Below are 25,238 nucleotides of genomic sequence, written 5' to 3'. Positions count from 1 at the left end.
ATCTCCTGGCACTCGTAAACAAAAGCCAGCTGTGGCTCCAAAAGTCTTATATCTCTTTGAGGACATTGAGGGATATTGTTTTCCATTACGGGCCCCGATAGAAAGAACTGGAGCACCCTAAAACAATTACACTGCAGTCTGTGAACACTCAGCTGTCCCGGGAAGTATTTACATTTTTTTTCTGTAGAAAGGGAGAAAAACATTTATACAATGGTGACATCAAACACATCTACACACACACACACACACACACACACACTCTCTCTCTCCCTCTCCTTGTCATTCTTTATGCTCTCTTTCCCAAAGGCAGCACAACCCTGCCTCAGAACAATGTTCCAATGCACAGACTGATGCAGCAATGAAAATTTCTCTCTCTTTCTCTCTCTCTCTCACCACTGCTTTGTCTGTATCCGCGGAGGAAGGGGTATGGGAAGGAGGAGGGGAGGCGTAAAAGTGCGCCTGGAAGTGGAGTGACGCCGTGGCAAGGTTTAATTGGGGGTGAAGGACTAATTTTTATGACGGCTGTGCAGATGAAGGGGCGAGAGAGGCTTTGATGAGGAAGGACCAGGAAATCCAGTGGCCCGGCACATGCAGGTAGACAGGAATAGCTGGGGGGCAGTGTGGAAGGAAGAGTGCCACAGATCAGTGTCTGTTAGCATTTTATGAGGAAGGAGGGAGAGAGAGGGAGAGAAGAAGAAGAAAGACAGAGAGAGAGAGGGATAGAGTGTGGAAGGGAGAAAGAGAGGAGGAAGGAGGAAGGGTGGGAGAAAGATGGGAAATGGAGGACAAGACAGAGTGAGGGAGAGAAAGAGAGAGATTTAGAATGTGTGAAAGAATGACAGAGAGAGTGTTAAAGAGGGGAAGACAGAGAAAAGGGTAGAGGGAGAGAGAGAGGGAGAGGGAAAGGGGGAGAGAGAGACGTTAACAAGCATGAGAGTGTGAAGTGACCGTCATCCTCTTAGGACACACAAACACACAGGGCTCACACACACCTCCACTCATGGACACTTGTGCCCGTGGGGTGGACACATCATTGAAACCAGGACTTTTTAAACATGTTCCAAAACACACACACACACACACACACACACACACACACACACACACACACACACACACACACACGCACACAAGCCCATAAGCACAATCACACAAACACACACACACACATGCAAACACACACACACACAAATGCCGCCTGAAAAACATGTGCTTTAAAGTGCCGTGCTGACAGAGGCGTGCAGGCCAGGACACTACTCACATAGGCCAACAGATGATGACGATGAATATTTCATCTCGTTTCACTTTGGAGAGCAGAAATTCACATAACATGTAATGTATTAATATTTCATTATTGTATCCAATTTATATCAAGGCACACCCACCTATTTGTGCACTATGAACTGTACACTGTGTCACCCACAGCTTTGAGTAAGGTGTGCATTGCTCTTTTACGAGTTAATTGACCCAAATACCAATATAAGTGCAAAAATGCTAATCAATCGTATAGTTACTGTAACATTTAGCTTTGTTAACTCATCATGTACTGGTGGTCTTTATGGAGATGAAAATGACACAGACAAACCACATGTAATCAACTTTTTTTCCTGCATGAGACAGACATTTGAAATAACCTTGGCCCCACCCTTCAGCTCTCCAGCAGCGAGACCTGCCAAGGATAAAAATGCAAGACAAACTAGCCACTCCGGCACTACTGGGCAGGGACTGCACAGGACTGCATAGGACACTCGCTCACTGCTATACAGCCAGGCTCAGACAGACACACTCTCTCTACCGGCTCTCTCTGTCTCCCTCTAACCCACCCTCTCTATCTCTCTTTCTTGCTCTCTCCCCTGTCTGTGTTATAGCACTGCCTCCTGCTCTCTCTCTCTCTCTCTCTCTCTCTCTCCCCTGTCTGTGTTATAGCACTGCCTCCTGCTCTCTCTCTCTCTCTCTCACACACACACACACACACAGGCACACACCCCACTCACACACACGCATACACATTCAAACACATCATACACACACACACACACACACACGTACACACACACACACACACACCTACAACCTTAGTCACACACACACACACACACACACACACACACACACACACACACACACACACACACACACACACACACACACACTCATTCACTCACTTCCACACTCAGTCACTTTGTCGCCCTCATTCAGCTCATTGACTGCCACGGGTCAGTCAGCCTCCAAGCCAGCTTGTCCTACCCCAGCAGTGAGTGAAGGGAGACCTCTGAGGGGTGAGGACGTCAGGACATCACTCTTGCAGCAGGGGGGAGAGAGAAAGACTCTCTCCAGTCTAGGAGAAGAAGAAGAAGAAAAAGAAGAAGAAAAGGGGGAGGGAAGGGAGGAAAAAAAGAAAAAAAGAAGAAGAAGCAGGAGAGGAAAAAACTCAGAAGAGCCTCTGACTTTTCTGGAGATGGATTTACAAAATGTGAAATCATTTCTGTGAAGACTTGGGAACTTGCACTTTTTGGGAAGGCAACAATGACCAGCCAGTGATTTGCCATCAAAGGGGAGAGAGAAAGTAAAAAAAACCATCAACAACAACAAACAAGATCAACCTGCCCTGAAACAATAGTCGCATCAACCTTTGGAACTTGGGAACTCCTGCTCTTGTCTTCTCTGAATGGGCGTGCAGTGAGAGAGGACTCACTGAGTGTCTTTTGCGGGGTGCTGTTCCCCAGGCCGCAGCATGCCTCATGCTTGTGCAAAGTGCACGCCGGGAGTCTGACCCACCATGTGCACATGGATGCTACCCTCCGCCTCTCCTCTCCGTCCTGACCTTGTCGTTGGCACTGCCCGCACGAGGCCGCTGGGGCTGCCGCCGGTGGCCACCCTGCCCAGCCCGGTGTCCCTGTGCCTGGCATGCTTCACCCTGCTCCTGGTGGCCGGCTCGGCGGCGGGTGGGGGGTGCCCGCCCGTGGCAGGGCAGAATCCCTTGCAGGTGCTGGCCAAGGGCAACAACTGCTCGTGGACTTTAGAGCGCCACACGCGCAGCTACAACCACCTAGAGGGCGACGTGCGTCTGCGACGCCTCTACTCTGCCAACAAGTTCTTCCTCTGCATCGACAAGTCGGGCAAGGTGGACGGCACGCGGCGCAAGAATTACGCTGACAGTAAGTACACTCGGCTGTGGCTTCACCCTTTCCCTGTTTCTCACACTCTCACTCTGAGGTCTTATCAGCTAAGGTGTGCAGTTGCTATGAGGCATCGCCCTCTCTCTCTCTTACATGTGTTTCCTTATCGTTTATGGCATGCTTTTTATCGGCGGAGGTTCACCCCATCGCAACCCTCTGCCAGTCCCTGTTGTACTCGTCTGTCTGTTGTGTTGTTGTGGGAAATGAGACGTTGCTAGGTAAGTGGTGGAATACCCAAGTGTGTGTGGACTGCTTCTCATGGGAAACCCGGAGAACGTGTTTACGAGTGGGGAAGGATTGAGGAAAGACATTATGCGTCGGTTCGCCAGAGAAAGTCAGAGAGTTCGAGGGGGTAAAGAAGCTTGAGTTACACTGGGGATTAACTTGTCAAAGCTGAACTGAAGCCCTCCATTTGTAATGGACAAAACTATCCAAAACACCATTTATGTTCCAGTTGCGTGTACACACTGGGGTGTTACTCATCATACAGCCAGGCGGTCCAGAACTTCAACTGAGCCTTCATTTGTACAGTTTGACCATGCTGGCATTACAGTGCTTCTCTCCTCTGAAGAAGGCTGCAACCGACTGTCCAGTAATTGACTTCACCTGTGTGTGTGTGTGTGTGTGTGGGGGGGGGGGTGTCAAAAAACAGGCATCCAGTAGAGATGGCAGGTGCACAAGGCATGTTAAACACAATGCCTGGGGATAAATCACCCTGATGTGCCTGTCAGCAAAGCGATCCCATGCAAGAAATCACCATGGACTGGAATCCAGTGTGACCGTACCTCCCAAAGTGGACCCCCACTATCTGTCATCACCACGACTGGCGCAGAAAATCCCAATTTTCTGGGTGAGCACAAAAGCTGAGAAGTCTAAGTGGGGTTGAAAATCGGAGTGCAGAGTGACCAGGTCAGGATGGGTCATCTTGGTCGTGAACTGACGACACTGTGGTGGCCTGTGTGGACTACAAGGGAGAAAATATTAACTTGTCCTTTTGATAATGATTTTATTCTGACAGAAAGTGAGTCAATGTTTTGTTTTTACTCACAAAAGCTATACTCCAAGCACAGCTGTGTCCGCCATTGAGGAAATTTAAACAGTTGTGTGACATTTATTAATCTTGCAGGCGGCTATAATGGACAGCTTATAAAGCATTTAAAAGTGACACACACACACACACACACACACACACACACACACACATATGATGTAATTATTGAAGCCAGTGCACAGTCCGGATTTTTGTAGACTTTTATGAACATCACCGAATGGTTCTCCTCAAGCATGCTCTAGACGGAGGACCCTGTTCACCCTGCTCGGTGTGTGTCGTAAAGCTGGATTTTGTAAATCATTCATTCCCATGGTCCCTGTCAGAGCCGCTTAGACCGCACTGCGCTGCGGAGTGGCCTGAGAGAGACCAGCCCCCAGATGCAATCCGCTTACATGCTTCGCCCACCAGGTTCCTCTCATTTCCTGCCCTCGCAATAATAATAATTCCCTCTTCCTCCTCCTCCCCACCCGAGCGAGCGTCTGTATCTGCGACCCCAGAGATGCTAGTCTGCTCTCGGAGCCCCGTCGCTGCCACAGAGGCCATACCTCAAAATTAGGTCTTCATTAGTGTTCGTCTGGCTGCCCCTGTGACATGCACTTCCATTTGCCAGCCGGCAGAGAGACCGCATTACTGAGAGAAATGCCTGGACTGGATGCCATGTTGTTTTGACTGAATAAGATAGTGGTGAGGGACAGGGCTATTTGTTGTTTTTAATGATGATTTATGAGTTGCTGTGGCACCTTCTGGCTTTGCCGTTCTGCTGAGCTGTATCCAATCGCACACAAGCCACCCTCTGTCGTGTCTCTGCTGTTCTCGCCTCGGCCGCTCTCGGGCGTGCTCGTGGCCGTGAACCCGCGCCGTTAGGTGCCGTCCACCCTGCCCTCGTTGTAGCCCTGACTGTCTGTCAACACCACTGCTACGCTGCCCAAACAGCCCTCGCTTCGCCCTCAACCCCCACTCAGTTTTTCCAGTCCGTGCTCCCAACCTCTCAGGTGCAAAAACAGTTGGAATTAGTCAACAAGCCTCTCGGCTAATTGAGGTTGGAAAATATTGTATCAATCCCAGTGGGCTGGTGTCTGGAACAGCCCAGGGAAGACGCGGAGGCTGCGGCTCTGATTCAAGGGGCCCAGAATAGAACAAGAGGTGAATGAGGAGGTGAAAGGGAAGAAATAAGTTCAGATGAAGTAGTTGAGCTTGTGATAAGTAAGCAATCTAGCATTATTTTGGCACTTGTGTTGTACTTCTAAGTACTTTTTCACCTCCCCTAATCATTGAATTTTAAGACAAATGCAGGTGTAAATTCCTCAAGTTACTACCCTCTGTGCTGTGCCATGTTTCGGCCCTTTGAAGTTTTATTTTTCTTTCTTTCTTATTGTTGTTCAGAAAATTCAAACAATATTTATCAGATCTGTTTGAGCACAGCATCTGGCAGCCAAGGTAGATATTCAAATGATGAATCTTGCCCCAACCAGATGGATGGGCAGCGATAACCTAGAGGGAGAACAAGAGAGAGTGAGAGAGTGATGAATCACTGGCGCAGGCAGAGGCACGTAACAGGTGTTTTCAAAAATAACACAGAGACGAATGGCTGAGACGAACCATAAAAAATAAAAAAAACTTTCCCTCAATTCCTCAAGAGAACGAGTTATGCCGCTGAGTCGTGACAGCCGAGAGGGAACAGCGGTTTACAGGTTGCGAAACGAAGTACACGGCATATCCTGTTCCAGGTCCACGGGTCGTGACCGAGCAATCGGTGCCGGCAGAAAGAGCCGGGCAGCTGCCGGAGCTGGATCTCACATCAGATGATTACGAGCTGTCGTCGGGAAGGAGCTGAATCACAACACACTGCCCGCTGTCCTGTCTTCCTCGGCCTCTGCCCCAGCCTCAACATCGGCCAGATCCAGTCATGTTGGAAATACATATTCGGTGATTATGCTTGGCCAAGGTTATTTTCTTTTTCATTTTTCATGTCCCAGCTCCTCATGAAATATTGCTGTCAGGCCTGCCAACTCATACGCCTTTTTTTTTTTCCTTTTCCCCCTTTTTTTCCCCCTTTTTTCTCAACACGTTTGACTATAAATGGACACACTGTTTTGAGTTTTGGGTGTGTGTGGTTGAAGACATCAAACATTTGACTAGGGGCCAGGCAATGACAACGCGTTCAACCTAAGGAAATAAGGTCATGCGACAATCATAGTCAGACAAGTCACTTGCATTAAAATATGGCTGCTTTTGCTATGTGCCAGGCCCCCTCTCACCCCTTCCCTTACGTTCAGCTGTGTTTACAGGCAGTTGTGTCATGTTGACCAAGTTTTTTTTTGTATTCTGCATCTCCCTTTAGATGTTAGTGTTTTTTTCTGTGCCGTGATTTCATAGGTGTGTTTGGCTTGGACAAGGTCCCATGGGAAGAAAACCTCCCATTCCTGTTGAATATATTGTGGAAATTACTTAATACTGGCCGGACAAAGACAAGCCTGTGCATCAAAGAGCAAATGGGATGTTGTTACAATTTTTGTTGTAGTAGTCAAGTAAGGTTGAATGATGTTTTACGATCGCTGGTGCTAATTCACTCTTTTCAAGTCAAACCTTTACTGTACCTATCTACAGACCTCATTTCAGATCACTGATGAGAAGAGAATTGAATCAAGTGGAGAAGAATTGCCTGACTCAAGTAAATGAAGACTTGGAACTTCTTCCCGAGCTCTATCACTGTTTAGGTGATTTTAAGCTAACCCTATGTGGGGTCAGAGGGGACATTACTGCTTTCTGTGGGACACAATAAAGTTAAAGAGAGAGAGAGAGAGAGAGAGAGAGAGAGAGAGAGAGAGAGCAGTGGGACTGGTCGTTATCCAGTGGCTCATTAGAACGTCTGTAAGCTCTCCACCAAGACTCTCCCAATCTAAAGGGGCTTCACCGAGCACGTTAGTGCCAAAACTTGGGGAAAATCCCACGAATCCTGCCTTTTAATCCTTCCGAATAAGGACAGCGGCCTTGGCTTTAGTGGGAAATGTTGAAAATCAATCCCTTGCCAGCTGTTCCTGGCATTGAAGAAGGAAAAGGGGAGGAGAGGGTGGGTGGTGACACACACACCCTGGGAATGTTGGGGATGGGGGTGGGAAGTGTGGCACTACTGCGCTAATTAGCCTTGTAACGACGTAGCTTGATATCATGAATAGTGTGGGGGAAAAAGTGTAGCAATTAGCCACTAACAGCCCCGTCTGGCCCTGGCTTCTTTCTGCTTCGGCAGGGTTCATCAGCAGGTTTATTGAGCCCGCCTGGCTCCCTCAGGCTGTCTTTTTCTCCCTGTATACACGGCTTATTTCAATTCATTGCTCAAGAGATCAAGCTAACACTGTCCTAACTATTCAAAAACGTTGCATGTGAGTAAAGAATACTAATTCGGTAATGTGTTCTATGCGTTCAAAAAAAAGTAACATGTACACAGATACAGACCTACACTACATTCAGGCAAACAGCATATGTGTCTTGTAATTAGTGATGTAGACTTAGGTTGGTAAAAGTAAGTGACCCGAAGGCATAAAGACTGGCAAACCATTTGAGGCCTATGATTCGTGTCATTTGAGGTGCCTTCTCCGTGGCTGCCCTATGAAAACAGCTTGAGATTGAGTACATGCTGAGCCAAGCACGAACACTTGGAGAAAAATTGCGCCTGTATCATATTTTGCACACAGTGACAGGCCTTAAGGATGGTTGTTATTGGTGTTATTACAAGCTTTTTGTGAAAGACATAAAATAGGTATTAATTAGATCAACTGGGATTGGGAACCCCGCTGCAAATATTACTCATGCAACCCCATATGCTGAGCATCATCTGCCAAAGGAAATATTCTCACCCGGACTCAGCCTGACATTTAACTCATGCAGGGCAGACGCTCGCCCAACATCTAACAAAGAAGAAAGTAATGGTAGACTGACTGCAATTCCGATGGTTGTATTAAGGAAGACGTGTTGTTATTCATTTGTCCTGTTGTAAAATATGCAGATATGTTTGTTGTTGACCACAAACACACCACTGAGTAATTATACTGATTTCCGTTTAGGTAAAGTAAATGGCAATCAGTATAACTTAATAACTGCTGATATTATCTTTTAGTATCTTTTAATACCTTTCTAATGAAAGGCAAAGAAAATCTGACTTTGATACAAGGAGTATAGTACAATGGCTGAACTTGACCTGCTCGCATCCCCACTCACACTGAATACTCATATCTTCTTAATCTAGATAGATACTTTATTGATCCCCAGGGGAAATTCAAATCTCGAGTCATAAAACACCATAAAACGGTTTGTGAAATGTGGTTTTAATCTTCTGTAAGGTCTGTCTGAGCCTTCACGCCCTGATTTGTGTGTGTGCGACGACAAATGCAAAACAGTTTGTCCTTCTGCTTTCCTAATTCAAATTAATCAGCATATGTGAGGAGGCAGGCAGGTAGCCCAATATACAGTATCTTGAAACAAAGTTACCTAGAGCACAGTCCCTTTCACCACATTCACAATTCTCTCCAGCATTACGCTTCTTTTATGTCTAATTTATAACTACGTCTCTGTACTCTCTCTGACTGTGTGTGTGTGTGTTTGTGTATGAATGCATGCTTGAGTGTTTGCATACCTGGTGTGTGTGTGTGTGTGTGTGTGTGTGTGTGTGTGTGTGTGAATGAATGTTTGAGTGTTTGCATACCTGGTGTGTGTGTGTGTGTGTGTGTATGTGTGTGTGTGTGTGTGTGTGAATGAATGTTTGAGTGTTTGCATACCTGGGTGTGTGTGTGTGTGTGTGTGTGTATGTGTGTGTGTGTGTGTGTGTGTGTGTGAATGAATGTTTGAGTGTTTGCATTCCTGGTGTGTGTGTGTGTATGAGTGTGTGTTCCTGATATCATCCATCAGACCTGAAATAGATGTTCCGCTACTGTACCTCTGCAGATGGTTAACGAGGGCCAGAACTCATCCAGGAAGTAACTACAGCAGTGTATGTGCACGAGGACACAGCAGCTTAACAACACATTCCACAGGGCCACGTCTCTGTCTGCCACCACTGCTGTTGTGTATACCTCTCTGTTGTTCTGCATGCTCTGCTTAACATTCGTGATAATAAAAGCATATCAGAGAGATAGGATAAATGCTTTTAAGTGTCGACCTGAAGGTGAGTCATGGCAGATAGTGAGAGGGTGGAGGGGTGATGGGTGTGGGGAGCGTGAAACAGCCTCCTGGCAGAAACAGTGGGCTGGAAAAACCCTTGTGGCCCTGCAGCCAACCGTAGCCAGGCATCCCTAGAGACTCTCTTTCTATTTCTTTATTTATTTCAAAGACAGAAAAAAAAATAGGCTTATCTATATTCACAGGCTACTGCTTAAGCTTTGATCGTGACAGTTGCGGCAGCTCCACTGCCAGACTGGATGATGGGAGTGAGGCGGCAGCGTGGGGTGGGGTGGTGACGGGTCGGCCGGAGCTTGGATGTTCTCTGTGCAGCCACCCCTCCACCCTCACCCCCTGCCCCCAGCGGTGGATAGTATTAGGGTCAGGGCCTTTGGCCAGTGGAGCAAGTGACAGCCTTGACAGGCCGCTTGATTTCCCTCTTGTGCAGCCTGTCACCTCCCTGTCTGCCCGTCTCATTTTAATAATGTAAATACAATGGGGCCAAGGCCAGGGCAGGCTGGCTACTCCGTGTCATATTCACCCACTGGAACCCTGCGTCCGAGCTGCCCGACTGGGCACCAAAGCCCTTCCACTAACCAGACCCTCACCATCTCTGCCACCACCACCGTCTCCGCCACTTCACCCACTCCACCCCTGCCCTCCCCTCATGTGCCAGTGCCGTACTTACTCGCGGGCACTAGGAAGTCTCGAATGTAAAGGAAATCTGGGGGAAATCAACATGATTCAGTCAAACACTGTGCAAGAATGTGTAATAATTTGCATGGTAAATATAAGCTGTGTGTTTTGCGCGCAAGTGTGCAATTTGAGCTGACAGATCCCGCCCAGGTCTCAGATGTGGCCATGTTTGAGTTACCGCTGTTTTTCTGACGAGCAAACTGAAGATGAAGGTAAGGTTATGGTAAACAGTCCTTGTTATTTTTCCTTCCCCCATTTTGGTTCTGTTTTAAGTCAGTACTGTGTCTGGGGCACCACAACCAGCTGCAGATGCAGTGACGCCGCCCGCATGCAAGCTAATGGCACCCAGGAGTGACCTCACCCGCTGGCCTTTTGATAGAAAAGTGCAGGAAGCTGCAGAAGCCGTGAGTCAGTGAGTGCTCTGGCGAATCTGCTTGTAACTATCTGCGCCGGGCCTTTGATAGCGCTCTCGCTCTCCCTCGTTACGGATGTGATGCATGAGTTGGAGGCTCTCCACTCCTCCTGTGCTCCCTTGATTAAAAGAAAAAGAAAAGGTTTTCTTCCTGGGTAGGGTTTGGTTTCGGGCCCTTCACTGCCAGACGACTAGACCGCCACTTCGTTAACCCTTTTCACCTTGCTGCCCCTCCAGAGTGGGGTTGGGGTGGGGGGTGGAGGGGTCAGGCACTCCAGATCTGAAAGTTTCCCTAAGGCCATTGGGGTGATTGTGGCCTAATTTTCCATGCAAGAGCTTGTTAATGGGTTGATTGATGTTCCGTTACACGGTTTAGAGACAAACCTGGTGTGGAACCCGCCGAGAAACGTGCGCCGAGACTAAACGGCGGGGAGCCCACCCATCATAACTTCCGGCACCTGATTACCCAGAGGAGGATCTCGCTGCTGGTCCTGTTTATCTGTGTTTTTCCCCTTGTCTGGCCTATGGCTGTTGTAACCTGCATTCAAGCAGCTGTCACTTGGAGGGGTGGTGCGTGTGAGTGTGTGTGGACTTTGTCATAATGAGTCACATGTAATTCGGTAGTGTGATAAGATGGCTGTCACCATATGATGCGCCGGCTTCAACGCAGTGGTTTTCCAGTATATCAGCATTTGTAGATCACAGGCACACTTGCATCACATTGGACCTGAGGCCTGTTGACGGTAAAAATATCACCTTAATCTTAAGTCGGAATTAGTTCATGAAACACTTCGAATGGTTCTTGCTTTGCTGAGCTGTCTAAATGACATGCCTGAGTAGGGTGAAGGAACTCTATATGTGCCTCAAGTACAGGAAATGCATTCTCTTGGAAAATCAACCCGTAAAATACTTCAATCTAATGTCTTTTTTTCATGCCTGGGCATACATTAACAGGCATACATTAACAGGCATACATTAACAGGCATACATTAACAGACATACATTAACAGACATACAACAGACATCAACCAAACAACAGTTCTATCTGTATTCTATGCCACATCGTGAGGATGGGTCCTCACTCCACCCCCTCCCCCCCAGTGTCGGGGCTGACCAGGAGAAAGCCACACAGGCCACACAGGCGGGTCATTATCCAGACCAAACCCTGGTCTGTGAGTTGCTCGTGAGCCAAGCATTATTCATGAATGACAGAGCCGTCTGTGTCGGTGGGGTTGGGATGGGGTTGGGGTTTGGTGGGGGGCGTGGGGGTGGTTAGAGTGAGCAGGCAGTCTGTCGGAGTGGATGAGGGGGTGCGGTGGGGGAGGGGGGTGCCTCGGCGCGCCGGGGCCGAGCGTTTTTGTCCCCGGCTGACCCCGTGCTCTCCAGCGTGGCCCCTGCGCTCCTCACCTGGTCCGTCAGTGCACCGGAGCGTAATGGGATACCTGTCATTTGCTTTAATGGCCTTTGAAGGACCAGGCTAATCCCCTGAGCACTTATTCAGCATCGCATAAAAGAGGGAGGGTGGTGGGGTAGAGAACAGTGTGTGTGTGTGTGTGGGGTGGGTTTACTAGAATGCTGGGGCCTTGAAACTGTACCAGCTCGGAATTGTGTGTGCGAGAGAATGTCGGGGCCCGCGCGGAGCCAGGCCAGAGCAGAGTGAGTGTGAGAATCGTCTTTCACCTGCGCAGCGAACCATTTACAGTCGCCGAGTCGCTTACCCTCCCGCCCGCTCGTCTGTCCACCCCGCTGGCCCTCCCACCGGCCCCGGCGCTCCATTCAGAAATCGGGGGGCAAATGGAGGGACATTTTCACATCATTGTTTCCAACTTTGGACCAGCGGCCCCCAGTAAAGGAGCTGCCATGGTAGCCGGGGTCCATTTGCACCTTAAAGCCGAGGCCAAGTGAATGGGTCATATACAACAACATGGTAAAGCCCCGGACTTCAGACAGACGTTTGTGGGCAGGGAGGGACAGGTGTTTTGTATTAAGGGCGGAGAATGTTTATGAGATTGGATGGCGAACGCTGTGCACACGCTCTTAAAGTTTAGTGAGTATGACAATGTCAGAAACTTGTTTCTCTAAGGGATGATGTTTAAATCACTCAACCATTTGTGAGGTATAAAAAATAAATTAGCAAAAAGGAGTTTTGAAAATAGTTATTTTCGATGCCTCTCCACAATTCCTCAAGCACAGCTAAAGGGTTTTCTTTTGTTTATGAAGAGGTGTCCAACCCCACCCCACATGACACACGACACACCAACAAGTAACTACTGAAGCCACCACCTTTTGTTTACTTGTCCACTATCATACTAGGTGTGTCGTTGCTATCACTTTTTATTGGTCACTTTTTAAGAGAGGAGATGATTTTGCAATTGTGCATTTGGCACACTTAAATTATCGTACGATAATTTAGAGCTTTGTTCTGCTATTATCTTGATCTTGAAGAGGGAATAAAAAAGTCATGATAGATGATGGATATAAAAGCGTTAATCAGTGCCAGACTAGCTTCAGAGTCCCAAGTCACCAGCGACCTGGGATGCTATCGGACCCACCACTGTTATGACCACCCCAGGGGTCGCTGGAATGTGGGAACAAAGGCGGAAATCAGGGCAGGCAATGAATTAGCCTGGCCAGGTCCTTTTCTTCCTATTCTCTGGGCTACCATTTGTCTTGTTGTTCGTCGGGCTGGGCTACTCACTAGAGAAATCGTCCCAGCACACACACACACACAAACGCAAAAAAATGTCCTGTGCCCTACTTATTTATGATGAAGCACATATAGGCCATTGTTAGTGCCGATACTGGCACCTGTATTCTGTGAGGTGTCATGAAAGATTGCCTCCTCGGGAATGTCCCTTTGATGCCTGTGGTCCTTCTGAGTATATCAGGTTCGGCTAAATCACTTTTTAGTCGGTGGGACAAATGACACTGCTACTAAAAATAACAGCTCTTACTGAGAATGTTTAGTCTAATTCAGTGATGTCCTGGAATAGGACGGTGGCAGCAAAAAAATAACAAAAAAATCTCAATTCCAAAATCCACCACTTGCCTCATTTCAAATAGGAGGTATTTATTCATGTTTATTACATCAGAGGTCAAATAGGAGGTATTTATTAGTTTTCATTACATCAGAGGAGAAGTCAAAGGAAAATCATGGCACTGCATTTTTAAACACAAAATACATGTGGCAGTTCAAGAAATGTATCAAGTACTTTGCCTAAGAGGTGCATGTGTGTGTGTGTGTGTGTGTGTGTGTGTGTATGCCTATATGAGTGAGTGAGTGAGTGAGAAAGAGAAAAAAAGAGAGAGGAGGAGGAAAGGAGATGGGAAAATGCTCCTCACAGGAGACGTGTCTCGGAGACCTTTTGGGTGAGATGAATAAATCATCCATGCCTTCTGAGGCTTAATAGGTATGATGCATGTCCGGAGACAAGCCTGGAGGCCCACAGCTGTGGTGGGCAGGGGCTAACCTCTCCGTGTCTCTGGAACACGGGCCTAGGCAGTCACAGGCCTGTTAAACACACCGTAAACTCCAGGGCGAAATGTACCAGCACCAGACACACTCATAAACAAACTGGCCCATCGAAAACCGGCTGGCCGCATGGATAACATAACACCACCGAACGACTTTCATAATTAAAAATAGAAGCACCTAAAATATCTATTTTTCAAGGATAGGCAGAGAAGTGCTCCGTGGCAGCAGGACATGGTGGGAGATGTGTTGAGCCCTTCATTACAGCTGGACGACCGTGCAGCTGTTGAGTCCGAGGGCAGCACTTCCAGTAAAGGACCAGTTCTGTCCCAGAAGTGCCACGCTGATGCCTCATAGAGGATTGGGTTTCACGGCAGTGTTCTGCAAAAAGCTGTAATCTCAGAGGTGGTATCACATCCTCTGCACAAGAATTTGAGAATTATTAATCTTTCAGTAAATTCACTCTATTGGAGCTATTCAGCTCAAGCATCCTAAAAAGATCTAATCATTAAAAGCCATTGGGGCACCTGTTTGTGAGAGCATGTCTGCTAAATGGGGCTATGGATATTCGGGTGCTGTCAAAATGATGAGAAAGGGGATATTTAACAGCATATCAGCTTGTTACTTCAAAATAGCCTTTTTGGTAAGACTGAATAGGCTTTATTTATTTAGAATACGTAATGTAAGTAGGAGTCAGAACAGAAAGCCATATTTTTTTTTTTTGCGCAACAAGATACTTCATAGCCATTCTTATTGAATGCTTACACCTGAACTTGTCACAGTGGCCTTGAACCATCCACATCCTCAACTATTAACCTTGGCAGTAGGAAGTTTAGTTTCTGTTGAACAGATAATTAAGCTGTTGTTTCTGAAGCAGAATTCTGCATTGAACATTCATGTCGTGTGGATGCATTGTTTTGCTTTTGATGCTAATTGATTCAGCAGCCTGTATTCTGTGTTCTCTAGTGTTTATCTGAACTGTAACAAATTAGAGGTGTTGTGGATAGATTTTGTTGACATAAAATAAAAATGCCTCTGGACTACTCCAGATGGTGTAACTCTTGAGGACATGATAAATAAACAGTGACCCCCAAATAATACTATGCACTTTACATACTTTGGTTTTCTGTTTCCGCTCTATCTGTATTTGTTTATTTATATGTCCAGACTTTCTAAAATGTCAACAACAAATACATAAAAAAAACACCTCAATTAAGAACTAACATGCACAGAGGACACACAAACAGTTCTGAACTTTTTAACCTTCTTCTACATACCATCATTAAAGTTCTAAAAGCATAAGGTACTGTAGATATGCACAATACATTCAGTTATTATTTTGGTATTTATGTGTTTTGTGGTTTTGTAATAACATCTCACTTCTACAGCTATACAAAATGACTGACTTAAAGGAAGATTTGCAAATCTATCTCCCAGCTTGAAGTCACAAACACTGAGAACTCATCACTGAAACGATTTTTTGATTGGACCGAGACACAATGGAAACTAAAGTTAACTAACTTGAGGTTAAGCTCTCCCTTCTTACATCTAATCTTCCCATTTCACCCTCAGGCTTCTCACAAAAGACGGGGACCTGAGGGGTCTAAAAGCCCTACATTTTTTTTTATAAGAAAGCAATTAGAAAGGGCCAAGAGGGGGCCATTGTCCGATTCCCTCTTTTTTAACCTAAGGCTCAAGCTCTGATGAGGCTGCCATCACAAAGTCACTACAGCCATCGATTTGTTGATTATATTAACTTGGTCAGTGGGAGAGCAGAGTGGTACTTCAGATAAAAATATCTAACTTTTATTGTCTCTAATGGCTTTGAATTTGTTTAATCAAAATTATATTTTAAAAACAATATTGTATAATAATAATTGTATAAAGTTAGCTATAGAACTGAAAACCCACAGCAGAATCAAAGTACAAATCAAAGTATAAATCGTTAGTACATAATAGATGCTCACAGATATTGTGTGCAGCATTTGAAATAGTCCAAATGCACTTGGCCATTAGTTTGAACACTACTCGCTCGAGGCGTGGTGATGGGTAACCCAGGAAACAGGCCACACAAAGTAACCTGAAACAGTTGTTCCCAAACCAGCATCAAGGTGTTCAAAGTGGTCGTGACTGATGTCGCCATTGTCTTCAACCTCTACCCACACACACACACACACACAGGCCTATGCTCTCGTCTGGAGAGCTTCGTGGAGGTCAGATCAGATCAAAGGTGCTGGTCACAGCCATTAGGCCTAACAGTGAAGAACCGACATGAAAAGCTTGTGTTTTGAAAGAAGAAGGAAAGAAGGGGAAAAACAACAGGGCCCTTTCCATTTAAAAGCAAAGCAAACTGTGAAATAATTGAAAAGGTATGTCAATCAAGAGCAGCCGCCCCGCTGGAGCCCTCCGATTCCCAGGCTCTCTCCCGGCGAAGCAGCGGGCCGTGGAGGGCTACTGGAGGGGGCAGCCCGAGAAATTAAAGAGCCAGCGAGAGAAAGGGAAAAGAGAAAGACTAGGGGGGAAAGAGCTGGAGAAATCTTTGCTTCCCTCTTTCACTCCACTCTCCCCTTTCCCCTTCTTTTAATTGTGGTGGGAGGGATCTTTTTTTTTGGAGGTGGAAGGGGTGGGGATGGGAGGTTGGGGTTGTGGGGTTGTACTGGGGAGGCTTTGGTTTGGGGGGGGGTGGGGGGGTCAACAAAAAGCCTAGTCATTAAGAAGACCCCTGTCTCCATCTACTACTCAGGTGTGTAACAAAGACTTATTGGGAACAGAGGGGCGGTTTGAAGGCAACATCATTTTATGACCCACCACCACCCCCCCCCCCCATCTCCATCCTACATACCCACCATCCTTCTCTACCCTCCCCTTGTTACTAGCACCAAGCAGCCTTACTCTCTCTCTCTCTCTCTCTCTCTATCCCCTTCTCCTTTAACCATAATTTTGACAAAGGGAACCCCATGAGGGTTCTCTTTTCTCTCTCCTTCCTTTTTTTGTGCTTTTTTTACAAGGTCAGAAAAGGCTGAATGATCTGACGATGGGCTCACTTCCAAAAAGCAGAGAAGAAAGAGAAAGAGAAAGAGTATAAAGACTAGGCAAAGGGCTTGTTCGTTGCTTTTTAAAAAAAAAAAAATCCCATAGAAGATGGAAAAGTGGTCAGTCCACACTTGACTAGGTGCGTATAGAGCAGGATTTGCTTGTAATAGCAGCGTCGGCTTATTGACAGCTTTGGCCAAAACATGTCAAAGGTTAACAGATTTTGCCTGGGGGTGAAGGACAGAAAAACTCACTCTATTCAGAATCTCTCTCAAACCTGAAAGGAGATAAAAAAAAGCCTTTGAATTATTGTGTCAGTAAACTGCGAATTAAGTTGCCATTTCATTGCTTTCCTTTACAGCTCACCACACAGCAAACTAATAGCCTAACATATATCACAGCTCAGTTGTATTAAAAATGTATATTTCAATATATTTCACTGATTATTTTCTTCACTATTAAGAGCAATTCAGGTGATGCAGCAATGCAGTTTAACCTGAGTCCCTTTGCAAGTGCAAACATTAAGGCTATGCATGTGTGAAGTCCAGCCCTAGCGCTACCAGGGGCCCTCAAGTGGTGTGACCTGAGGACTTTAGCATGTAAGGTCAGATAGTTATACTTAATACCTTGAATACCACAGTCGTCTCTGGGCTTTTAGCACAATAGAGCAAATTTTCAAAGGGGGACTAAGATTAATATGGGCCTAACTCGCTTTTGTTGGTGTTTTCTCAAGCATCACAGGCCTGAGCCCTTTTCTCCAAACAAGACAAAATCCCCACCTCATCCATCCCCTTAGATCTTTTTCCCCTCTCCAGGAAGCCATGTTGTCATGTATAGATGTTTCATTAAAAGGAGTCGAACCCATTAGTCCATTGTCATGGCTGTTTTATGTTTCACAGAAGAATTGGGCATATACCCTACAACATACTCAGTTTTCAGCAAACCAAATTGATACCCTAGCAGGAAAAAAAGTTTTTTTTTCTTCTCACCTCTTTTCAAGAGCCCTTTTTCTAGTGCATCACTGAATGCTTTCATCTTCACTAGGCTGTTTAAGACCCTAAAAGGCCTCCCTTTTTAACCACTTGACACTTGGGTGACTGACTTTACCTTGATGGCTAATCCATAATACCTGGCATCAACTGGCACCCAAGATTACAAAAAGAATTCTTTAACTTGTTGACTGTGTTTTATTTATTTATTTATTTTACAGATGCCAGCCAACTTGATTTACAAACAAAGGCACCTCCTCTCCTGCTGGTTTTAACACAGTCTCACAGTCTGAGAATGACACGTATAGTCACGCATGCGTACCCGCGCCCCTGGGCTACCGGAGATAGATCGTTAGCAGCCGTAGCCACAGCAGCAGCAGTGGAGGCAGTGACACTTTCAGGCACCAGAAGTTTTCATTTGACGGGACAGATCCCATTAAACATTATGAAAGCCCCATGGAGTCGGCAGCATCCTGGGTTTAATTGTTTATGAGGTGCTCGCACGCCCCCACCCCCCCCCCCCCCCCCTCCTTGGATGTTTGTAAACACGACAGGCAAATTGTATGTTTGTGTCCAAAGTGACGAGGTGCAGGGACATAGGACACTGTGGTGTAGGCTACTTGAGCTTTGTGTCGTCAGTGCAGCTGCTGTCGCTTGATGGGGAGGGGGGTCACTTCGCTTGGCTGTGCGTGTCAGAGAAGAAAGAGGCTCAGAGAGCGCTGTGTTTATTTACCTTCTATATCTTTCCCCCTTCTTTCTTTCTTCCTCTCTTTCTTCCTCTCTCTCTCTCTGTCTGAGAGGGGTGACCTCACCTGACAAGCATGGGGGAGAAGACCGTTTGCTTCTGTTGTGCGTCTGGCGAGTGAAAGAGGCAACTGAGCGCTACGGGCCTGTGTGCTGGCATTAACTTGCGAATTAGGGCAGTCTACAGATTAGTCTAAAGATCATTCTGCAGTGCCCACATCCCATAGGGACAAGCACCAACCACACCCTACTAACAAGCTGCAATTTTTGAAATTTAAGCTGTTGTATTGACTGGAAATGTAGCCACTTGTGTATCCCCGCGCAGTGAGTCAAGGTGATGGTGTTCTCAAGCTGGCAAAGGGCCTTTGCAACTTGCTGGCATTACTTTTAACATATTTATTAACTGTGGCCACTGTGCCAAGTAAATGTTGTTTTTAGATTTTCCTTGGGTCCTTTTTAAAAACAGTCTGGTCTCGAGTAAACACAGCCGAACTGCGAGCACGCGGTGAGGCTTGCACCTGCTCTGCCCCCGGTGTGAGCATTTATTTTTCATCTCTGAACGAGTCTATCCGGAGTCCCGGCGCGGGAGTGGAAACTCGGCCGGCGCTGGCTCAGGTGCTGGGCTGCCCGCTCCATGGGGGTTGGAGGGAGGGTTGGGCTGCGGGCTTGAGCTAGCCGGGTCTCGTGTTTGTGGCTTCTGGTTCATTTCCCTACTGACTCTGGGTCAACAGCTCATTCAGCACCTCTATGTGTTGGTGTATGCACAGTGCCTGTCCAAAGGCAATAGCCCATTTGTTAGCACTGTTCCTAGTTTTTGGTTATTTAGAAGGGTACCTGAGTGAGAGGCAGAGAGAGAGAAAGAAGAGAGAGAGAGCAAGTTAGAGAGAGAGTGTAAGCAAGACAGAAAGAGAAAGAGATGTTCTTGCTTTAAAAATGACTTCTATGGGTGAATAGAACAACATGCCTCAAGATCAGATAGTCCCTCATATCAGGGTGTCTTTGAAGATGAGACTGACTGAATATAAAGTCAAGCGCAAGTTATCTAAGAGAGCTTCACGTCCAGCAATTACCTCCTATTCAAACTCTTAAGGGGCGGAGAACACCATGGCCTCTCAAAAAACAGTTTTGTCTGTCATCTTCACAATACGTCTGGTTCCCTCTGTGTAGACTAAAGCCGACTCAAGAAGACCACACCAAAGAGAGCTTGTCCCCAATCACTGTCCACAAGTCACCCTTATTTCTCTGTGCCACCACCACTTCTTTCAAGGGTCTGAACTGAGCACAAGTGCGCTGTGGTGGCTATCAACCTGCTTTATCTCGACAGCAAAACAAGATGGAGGCTCATCTGGGCAGACTGTCAGGTATGGAATGATTCCACTTTGGTAGCCAGCCTCCCTGCTCTGCAGACTGGAACTTTCTGTGGCTGGGTTCTCCTCTTTTGCATAATGCATTTTCCTTTCTAGATGGCAGAGTGCTAGTCTGGTGCATGGACGGATGCACTCCAACAAAAAACACAAGGCAGCATGAGCCATTTGCATCTCAAAGCATGGGCAACTAACATGAGGGAAAGACAAAGACATTCATGATGTTATAATAGCGTGTCTCTGCAGGATTCACTGTTTCGGTGTTGTGTTTCAAACCTGACAGCACAATAATCCCCATTAAATTGACTGGACGGTGATTTGCTGTGGATTTTATAGAGCAGACTGTCCTTTGCAATGACCCGATTGTTTGTCCTTTGGATTCCTTCTTCCTCATGTATTTCACCTTGGGGAATCACGAAACACTGTTGTGCATATCCTCTTTTCCTTGTTTTGGGGAGAGTAAAAAATATACATCTCCAGGGTCTACGGATGCCTGGTTTCCTAATCGGTAATGATAGAGTCGCTTTTGATGGGGAAACTCCACTCGTCCACCACTCTAACAGAGATTTCTCTTCCCTCTTTTTTCCAGGCCTGATGGAAATCCGATCTGTCAGTGTGGGAGTTGTCGCCATCAAATCTGTCAGCACGGGGCTGTACTTAGCCATGACCAAAAAGGGCACCCTCTTTGGATCGGTAGGTGCATTTCCAGACCTTATTAAGACATTTACTGACATGACATTATTAAGAAACATTTTACAAGTGTCATCCATCCTACATGCAGAATAAGCCTCATCTGCACCTGTTCTTTTTAACTATATGTCCCTGTGAGGATTTTGAGATCTGGTTGTAACCCAAGGTGTGTCAACCGCACCTGTGCCAGACTAGGGCCAGGACTGTACTAGAGTCAGATGTCCCCTGGGGGTACACACACACACACACACAGAGAGAGAGAGAGAGAGAGAGAGAGAGAGAGAGAGAGAGAGAGAGAGAGAGAGAGAGACACACACACTATCATAGTCACAGTAACAGGGATCTTGTAGCATCCCTCTTTTCATAAATCTCAATGAAAGCAGTGCTAGCCAGTGATTAGCTACTTTTGACATATGTTTTTAAAGTCAGCTTTTGGTATATCATCTACTAATTAATTTAGATGATATGGTCGTGTGAAGGGCAGCTGCTGTTCCCACTGTTTTCACATGTTTATCATTCAACTGACACTGACTGAAGATGTGCAGCACAAATAAGGGGCCAATGGAAAAAGGGTTCAAATTGGCTTCATTTGTCTATTGAAATCTTACGGAGTGGCTCTGTCAATTTCTTTTAACGTTACTGTCTAAAGTGCCAACTTTAAACACCTTTTATCTTATTGGCTAGTTTAAGGTTCTGTACTGCTTCTTTATGGTAACATTAAAGCACACAATATCATACATTAAAACAGCAAGGCTGTTGTTACAGTTTTGCATGCTACTTGTCAATAGCAGCTAGCCACTAACCCTATTAACAACACATTTTCACAACTTGATCTCATACTAGCAGTCTGTTTACTGTACCTGCTGTGATAAGAATACGACAACTAGGAAATGAAGGTGACAACTAGGACAGCATGGTTTTCCCCACCTGTCAAGTAAAGTGTTACCGCAAGTTCTTATAGCATCCCCTTCTGAATCACAGCTTAATGAGAGTGCACCTGAGGAACCCCCATTAGCTGATCTTATCTTAAGGAGGGCAGTGTGATGGCTTGCTGATAATCATCTGTGATGGAAGCTAAACCACAGCTTACTGTAGTCATCATCTCGGTTCAATTCATCCATTCTCACTGATAAGAAGAGTGAATATCCAATAGTAAAAGCAGACTTAAATTTGTAAGAACTAGGTAATTTTGCAGTCTTCAAGGACAAACATTATACAACTACCTGACTGCTCCATGGCAACGGCACAGAGGTTGTGTGAAAAAGCAACATTTGAAATGATTGAAACAGAAGTAGGCCTAGGTTAGAGACTCTTATCAAAAAAAGTCTTGACAGTTCATAAAGCTGATCTTTATACAGTCAATACAATAAGTGACGCTGCTAGAAAATTTGGGCCCTATGACAGACAATGATTCTGGGGGCCCTCCTGATAATATATAGGGGGCGGGCCCCCTGTCAGTGCTACCCCAAATCCCCTTTAGCGGTGCCCCTCTTTTACTTGCATGTTGAAGTGCCGCTTTAGAATGAAATTCATGCATTCATGCATGTAAACTCTTTACCGCATATTTATCATGCAAGTATAGTGCATAACAAGAGTGATTCCTGTAATAACAGATCTTTTCATATGAGGAAGCACAGAAAGAATTTGTGCTCTGGTCTGGCTGTGGTCCAGGCCAGGGCCGGATCCGGCTCAGTGTCAAAGAGCTATCAGGGAGGTCATCAGGGCCCTTTATGGCAGTGCTTGTCATTACTCCATGTGAACACACTTGGAATAGGATCCCATGTAGAGGGGTCACATCCGGAGCACTTGTATCTCTGAGCCCATCTCTGACCTTTGACCCGACTCGTTGAGGCAGGTCAGGACTGATTGTCCCAAAAGGCCCTGTACTCACTGCCCCGTGTAACCTCTCTGTCTGTCTGTCTCTTTCTTTTTTCTTTCTCTGCCTCTTTCGTCCTTTTCTTCTGTTTTCCTTTCTTTTCTTTCAGCCGCGGTACAACCCCAGCTGCAAATTCAAGGAGCGGATCGAGGAAAACGGCTACAACACGTACGCCTCGCTGCGCTGGCGGCACGGCGGCCGGCAGATGTTCGTGTCGCTCAACGGCCGCGGAAAGCCCCGTCGGGGACACAAAGCCCGCAGGCGGCACCCCTCCACCCACTTCCTACCCATGATGCCTACGTAATTACCCCCCCACCTACCCCGCCCCAGGCCCCGAAGTGGCTCATCCCATCCCTCACATATTATAGTGTTGTCATCATAATTGCTGTTGATACTCTTATTATTATTATTATTATTATTATTATTATATATTTGTTATGCTATTATGATGTTACTATTGTAAGCCCTCTCCCTTGTATGTACATTTGTTGGGGCTTTGTGTTTGTTTGTTTGTTTTTACCATATTATGCTTAGTGTGGTCACAGTGGAGTTACCTTTAAGTTATTCTCCCTCTGCCCCTGTGTATGCCTTAGTAAGGCAGCTGGAAAAAAAACATGTATAAAACACAGTTTACTTGTAAATATTATGGTGTTCATCCCTATCACTCTTCTGAGTAGAAAGTCTGTTTAAATCCAACATGATCCTAAATGTATAAGCTGGACTGGAGGACTCAATGTTCAAGCAGGATTCTCTGAAGAGTCTGATCATCTGATTTGAGAAGTGACTTTGGGCTGCATTTGTGGACAATGGGATCTTACTCTCTCCATATAAAAGTGGATGGACATACATACAGTATATACTGTTTCACTTGCTTCACTACTGAGAAACTCTTGTGCTTGAGTGTGTGTGTGTGTGCGCATCATGTTTGTGTTTGTGTGAAGCAGTGATCCCTGTTAAGTGCAGACTCATGCGATGAGATTCATCTCTGATCAGATAACTATGCTGGGAGTTCCTTTCCATGTTTTATGCTCGGCAGGAGATCCCTTTTTTACGCCTTTCATGGAGCAGAGATAAGTGTTGTTTACTGCTGGTCCAAGTGTCTGCCCCCTTCGCAAGGTGAACAAACACACAGTAAAACAAACTGGCCTTGGGACAAGTCTGGACAAGATCACGTCGGTTGACTCCCCTGAGTCTTAGCACTGATGGGCACTCGACGCAGGTTGAAGCTCTGTGGTTGTCTGGCAACCATCACCGTTAAAATGGTTCTGGACTGAAAGCCCTATGTATCTAATGGTGTCTGGTTTCTGAAGCGCAAAAAGAAAATTAATTGACCCTTTCATACTATTTCATGTGTAGACTGTACTTCTTACTCCGTTACACCTCACTAACATTTCTCCACCAATCTGTTGCAAATAGAACATTTAATATATTTAATTTTTCGAACTCTGTGTTGAAAGTGAGGCTCCATCTCTTCTCCCCTTTGTGTTTTGCTGAAGTTCATGTCAGTTTCTTGGTTGAATATCATGTATTGCTTGCCTACTCCAGTGTCTGCAATCAAGGACATGATCACTGAACACTGTTTAATAAGCATATTTCTTTACTGCAGAGGAGCATTTGTGTGTGTCTTGTTCAGCCTGGTAAAACTGAATTCAAATAAACACTAAAATGATCAAACATGTACAAAAAGTGTGATCTATCATAATAGCTCTGTCATATTCTGTGATAATTATGATGATGATGATGATGATGATGATGATGATGATAATGATGATGAAAATAGTGATGCTAGTGGTGATGACTATCTTTAAAGAAATTATACTCTTTAAAAGAAAAAGTACCACTCATGAAAATCTTATTTTTTTCATATTCAAGTTAATTTAAGTTCAAGTTCTAACTGATACTGAATTTACATTTGCAATCTACATACATCATGCTTCGGACTACTGTATACTATTAGCACTCTCAACACTGAATGTAACAGTATGTTAGTTCAGCAGGTCTTGTGGATGACCATAGAGGCACGTGGCTTCTCTCACTTCCACATGTTAGAGGAACACAGATGGCAGGTGCTCCGATCTGAATGATTGGAAACAAATTGAGGCCCAGACAGGGACTTCATGCTGCTTAATGGATCCGTATGGGAAGTGACATCATGCAGCTTGATGGAACTGTAGTGAGCCTATCTGTAGATGGGACTGCAAAACATCTCACTTGTCAACACAATATATTTGTTCATAAGCCAAGCTAAAACATAAAAGCATGTCCTGGCCACAATTTCAGTAGTTTGTTGTTGAGTTTCAGATAAAGTGGTTGAGTACTGAACACCTTACTGAAGTAGACAAATGTAAATATTCATTTACAGTTTCATATAAAGTTCAGTATGGCAATGGCGACCAAAGGTATGTCAACACCCCCAACATGTGAAGCCTCCATAGTAATCCTATTTTCTGCCTGTTCCCTTGTGAGCGGTGCCTGATCGTCAACCAGTCTGAATCTCCCTCCCTCTCTCTCTACCTCCCTCCCTCCACCCCCCTCTCCCTCATAACAGTCCAGGAATTCCATGCCCCCCACCCCCTTCTCT

At 45.8% G+C, this 25,238-nt stretch overlaps 1 protein-coding gene across 1 annotated transcript; it reads left to right on the top strand.

Annotated features, from left to right (window-relative positions):
- Window positions 1–2,140: 2,140 nt before the first annotated feature.
- fgf22 (fibroblast growth factor 22) lies at window positions 2,141–24,331 on the top strand. Its single transcript, XM_048252699.1, has 3 exons — window positions 2,141–3,158; window positions 20,681–20,784; window positions 22,767–24,331. Exons 1-3 carry the CDS (start codon window positions 2,780–2,782, stop codon window positions 22,959–22,961), a joined length of 678 nt encoding a protein of 225 aa, XP_048108656.1. The 5' UTR covers window positions 2,141–2,779; the 3' UTR covers window positions 22,962–24,331.
- The last annotated feature ends 907 nt before the right edge of the window (window positions 24,332–25,238 follow it).

The sequence above is a fragment of the Alosa alosa genome, chromosome 9 (assembly GCF_017589495.1).
Source record: "Alosa alosa isolate M-15738 ecotype Scorff River chromosome 9, AALO_Geno_1.1, whole genome shotgun sequence".
NCBI lineage: Eukaryota > Metazoa > Chordata > Actinopteri > Clupeiformes > Clupeidae > Alosa > Alosa alosa.
The sequence above is the reverse complement of the archived record's forward strand: the minus strand, read 5'-3'. Positions and strand labels throughout refer to the sequence as shown.

What these genes read in the sequence shown, in the direction of transcription:
- fgf22 (XM_048252699.1), top strand. Translation starts at nt 2,780, where the DNA reads ATGTGCACATGGATGCTACCCTCCGCCTCTCCTCTCCGTCCTGACCTT. An exon ending in GCGCAAGAATTACGCTGACA is followed by an intron (nt 3,159 to 20,680) that starts GTAAGTACACTC and finishes TCTTTTTTCCAG; the next exon opens with GCCTGATGGAAATCCGATCT. An exon ending in AGGGCACCCTCTTTGGATCG is followed by an intron (nt 20,785 to 22,766) that starts GTAGGTGCATTT and finishes CTTTTCTTTCAG; the next exon opens with CCGCGGTACAACCCCAGCTG.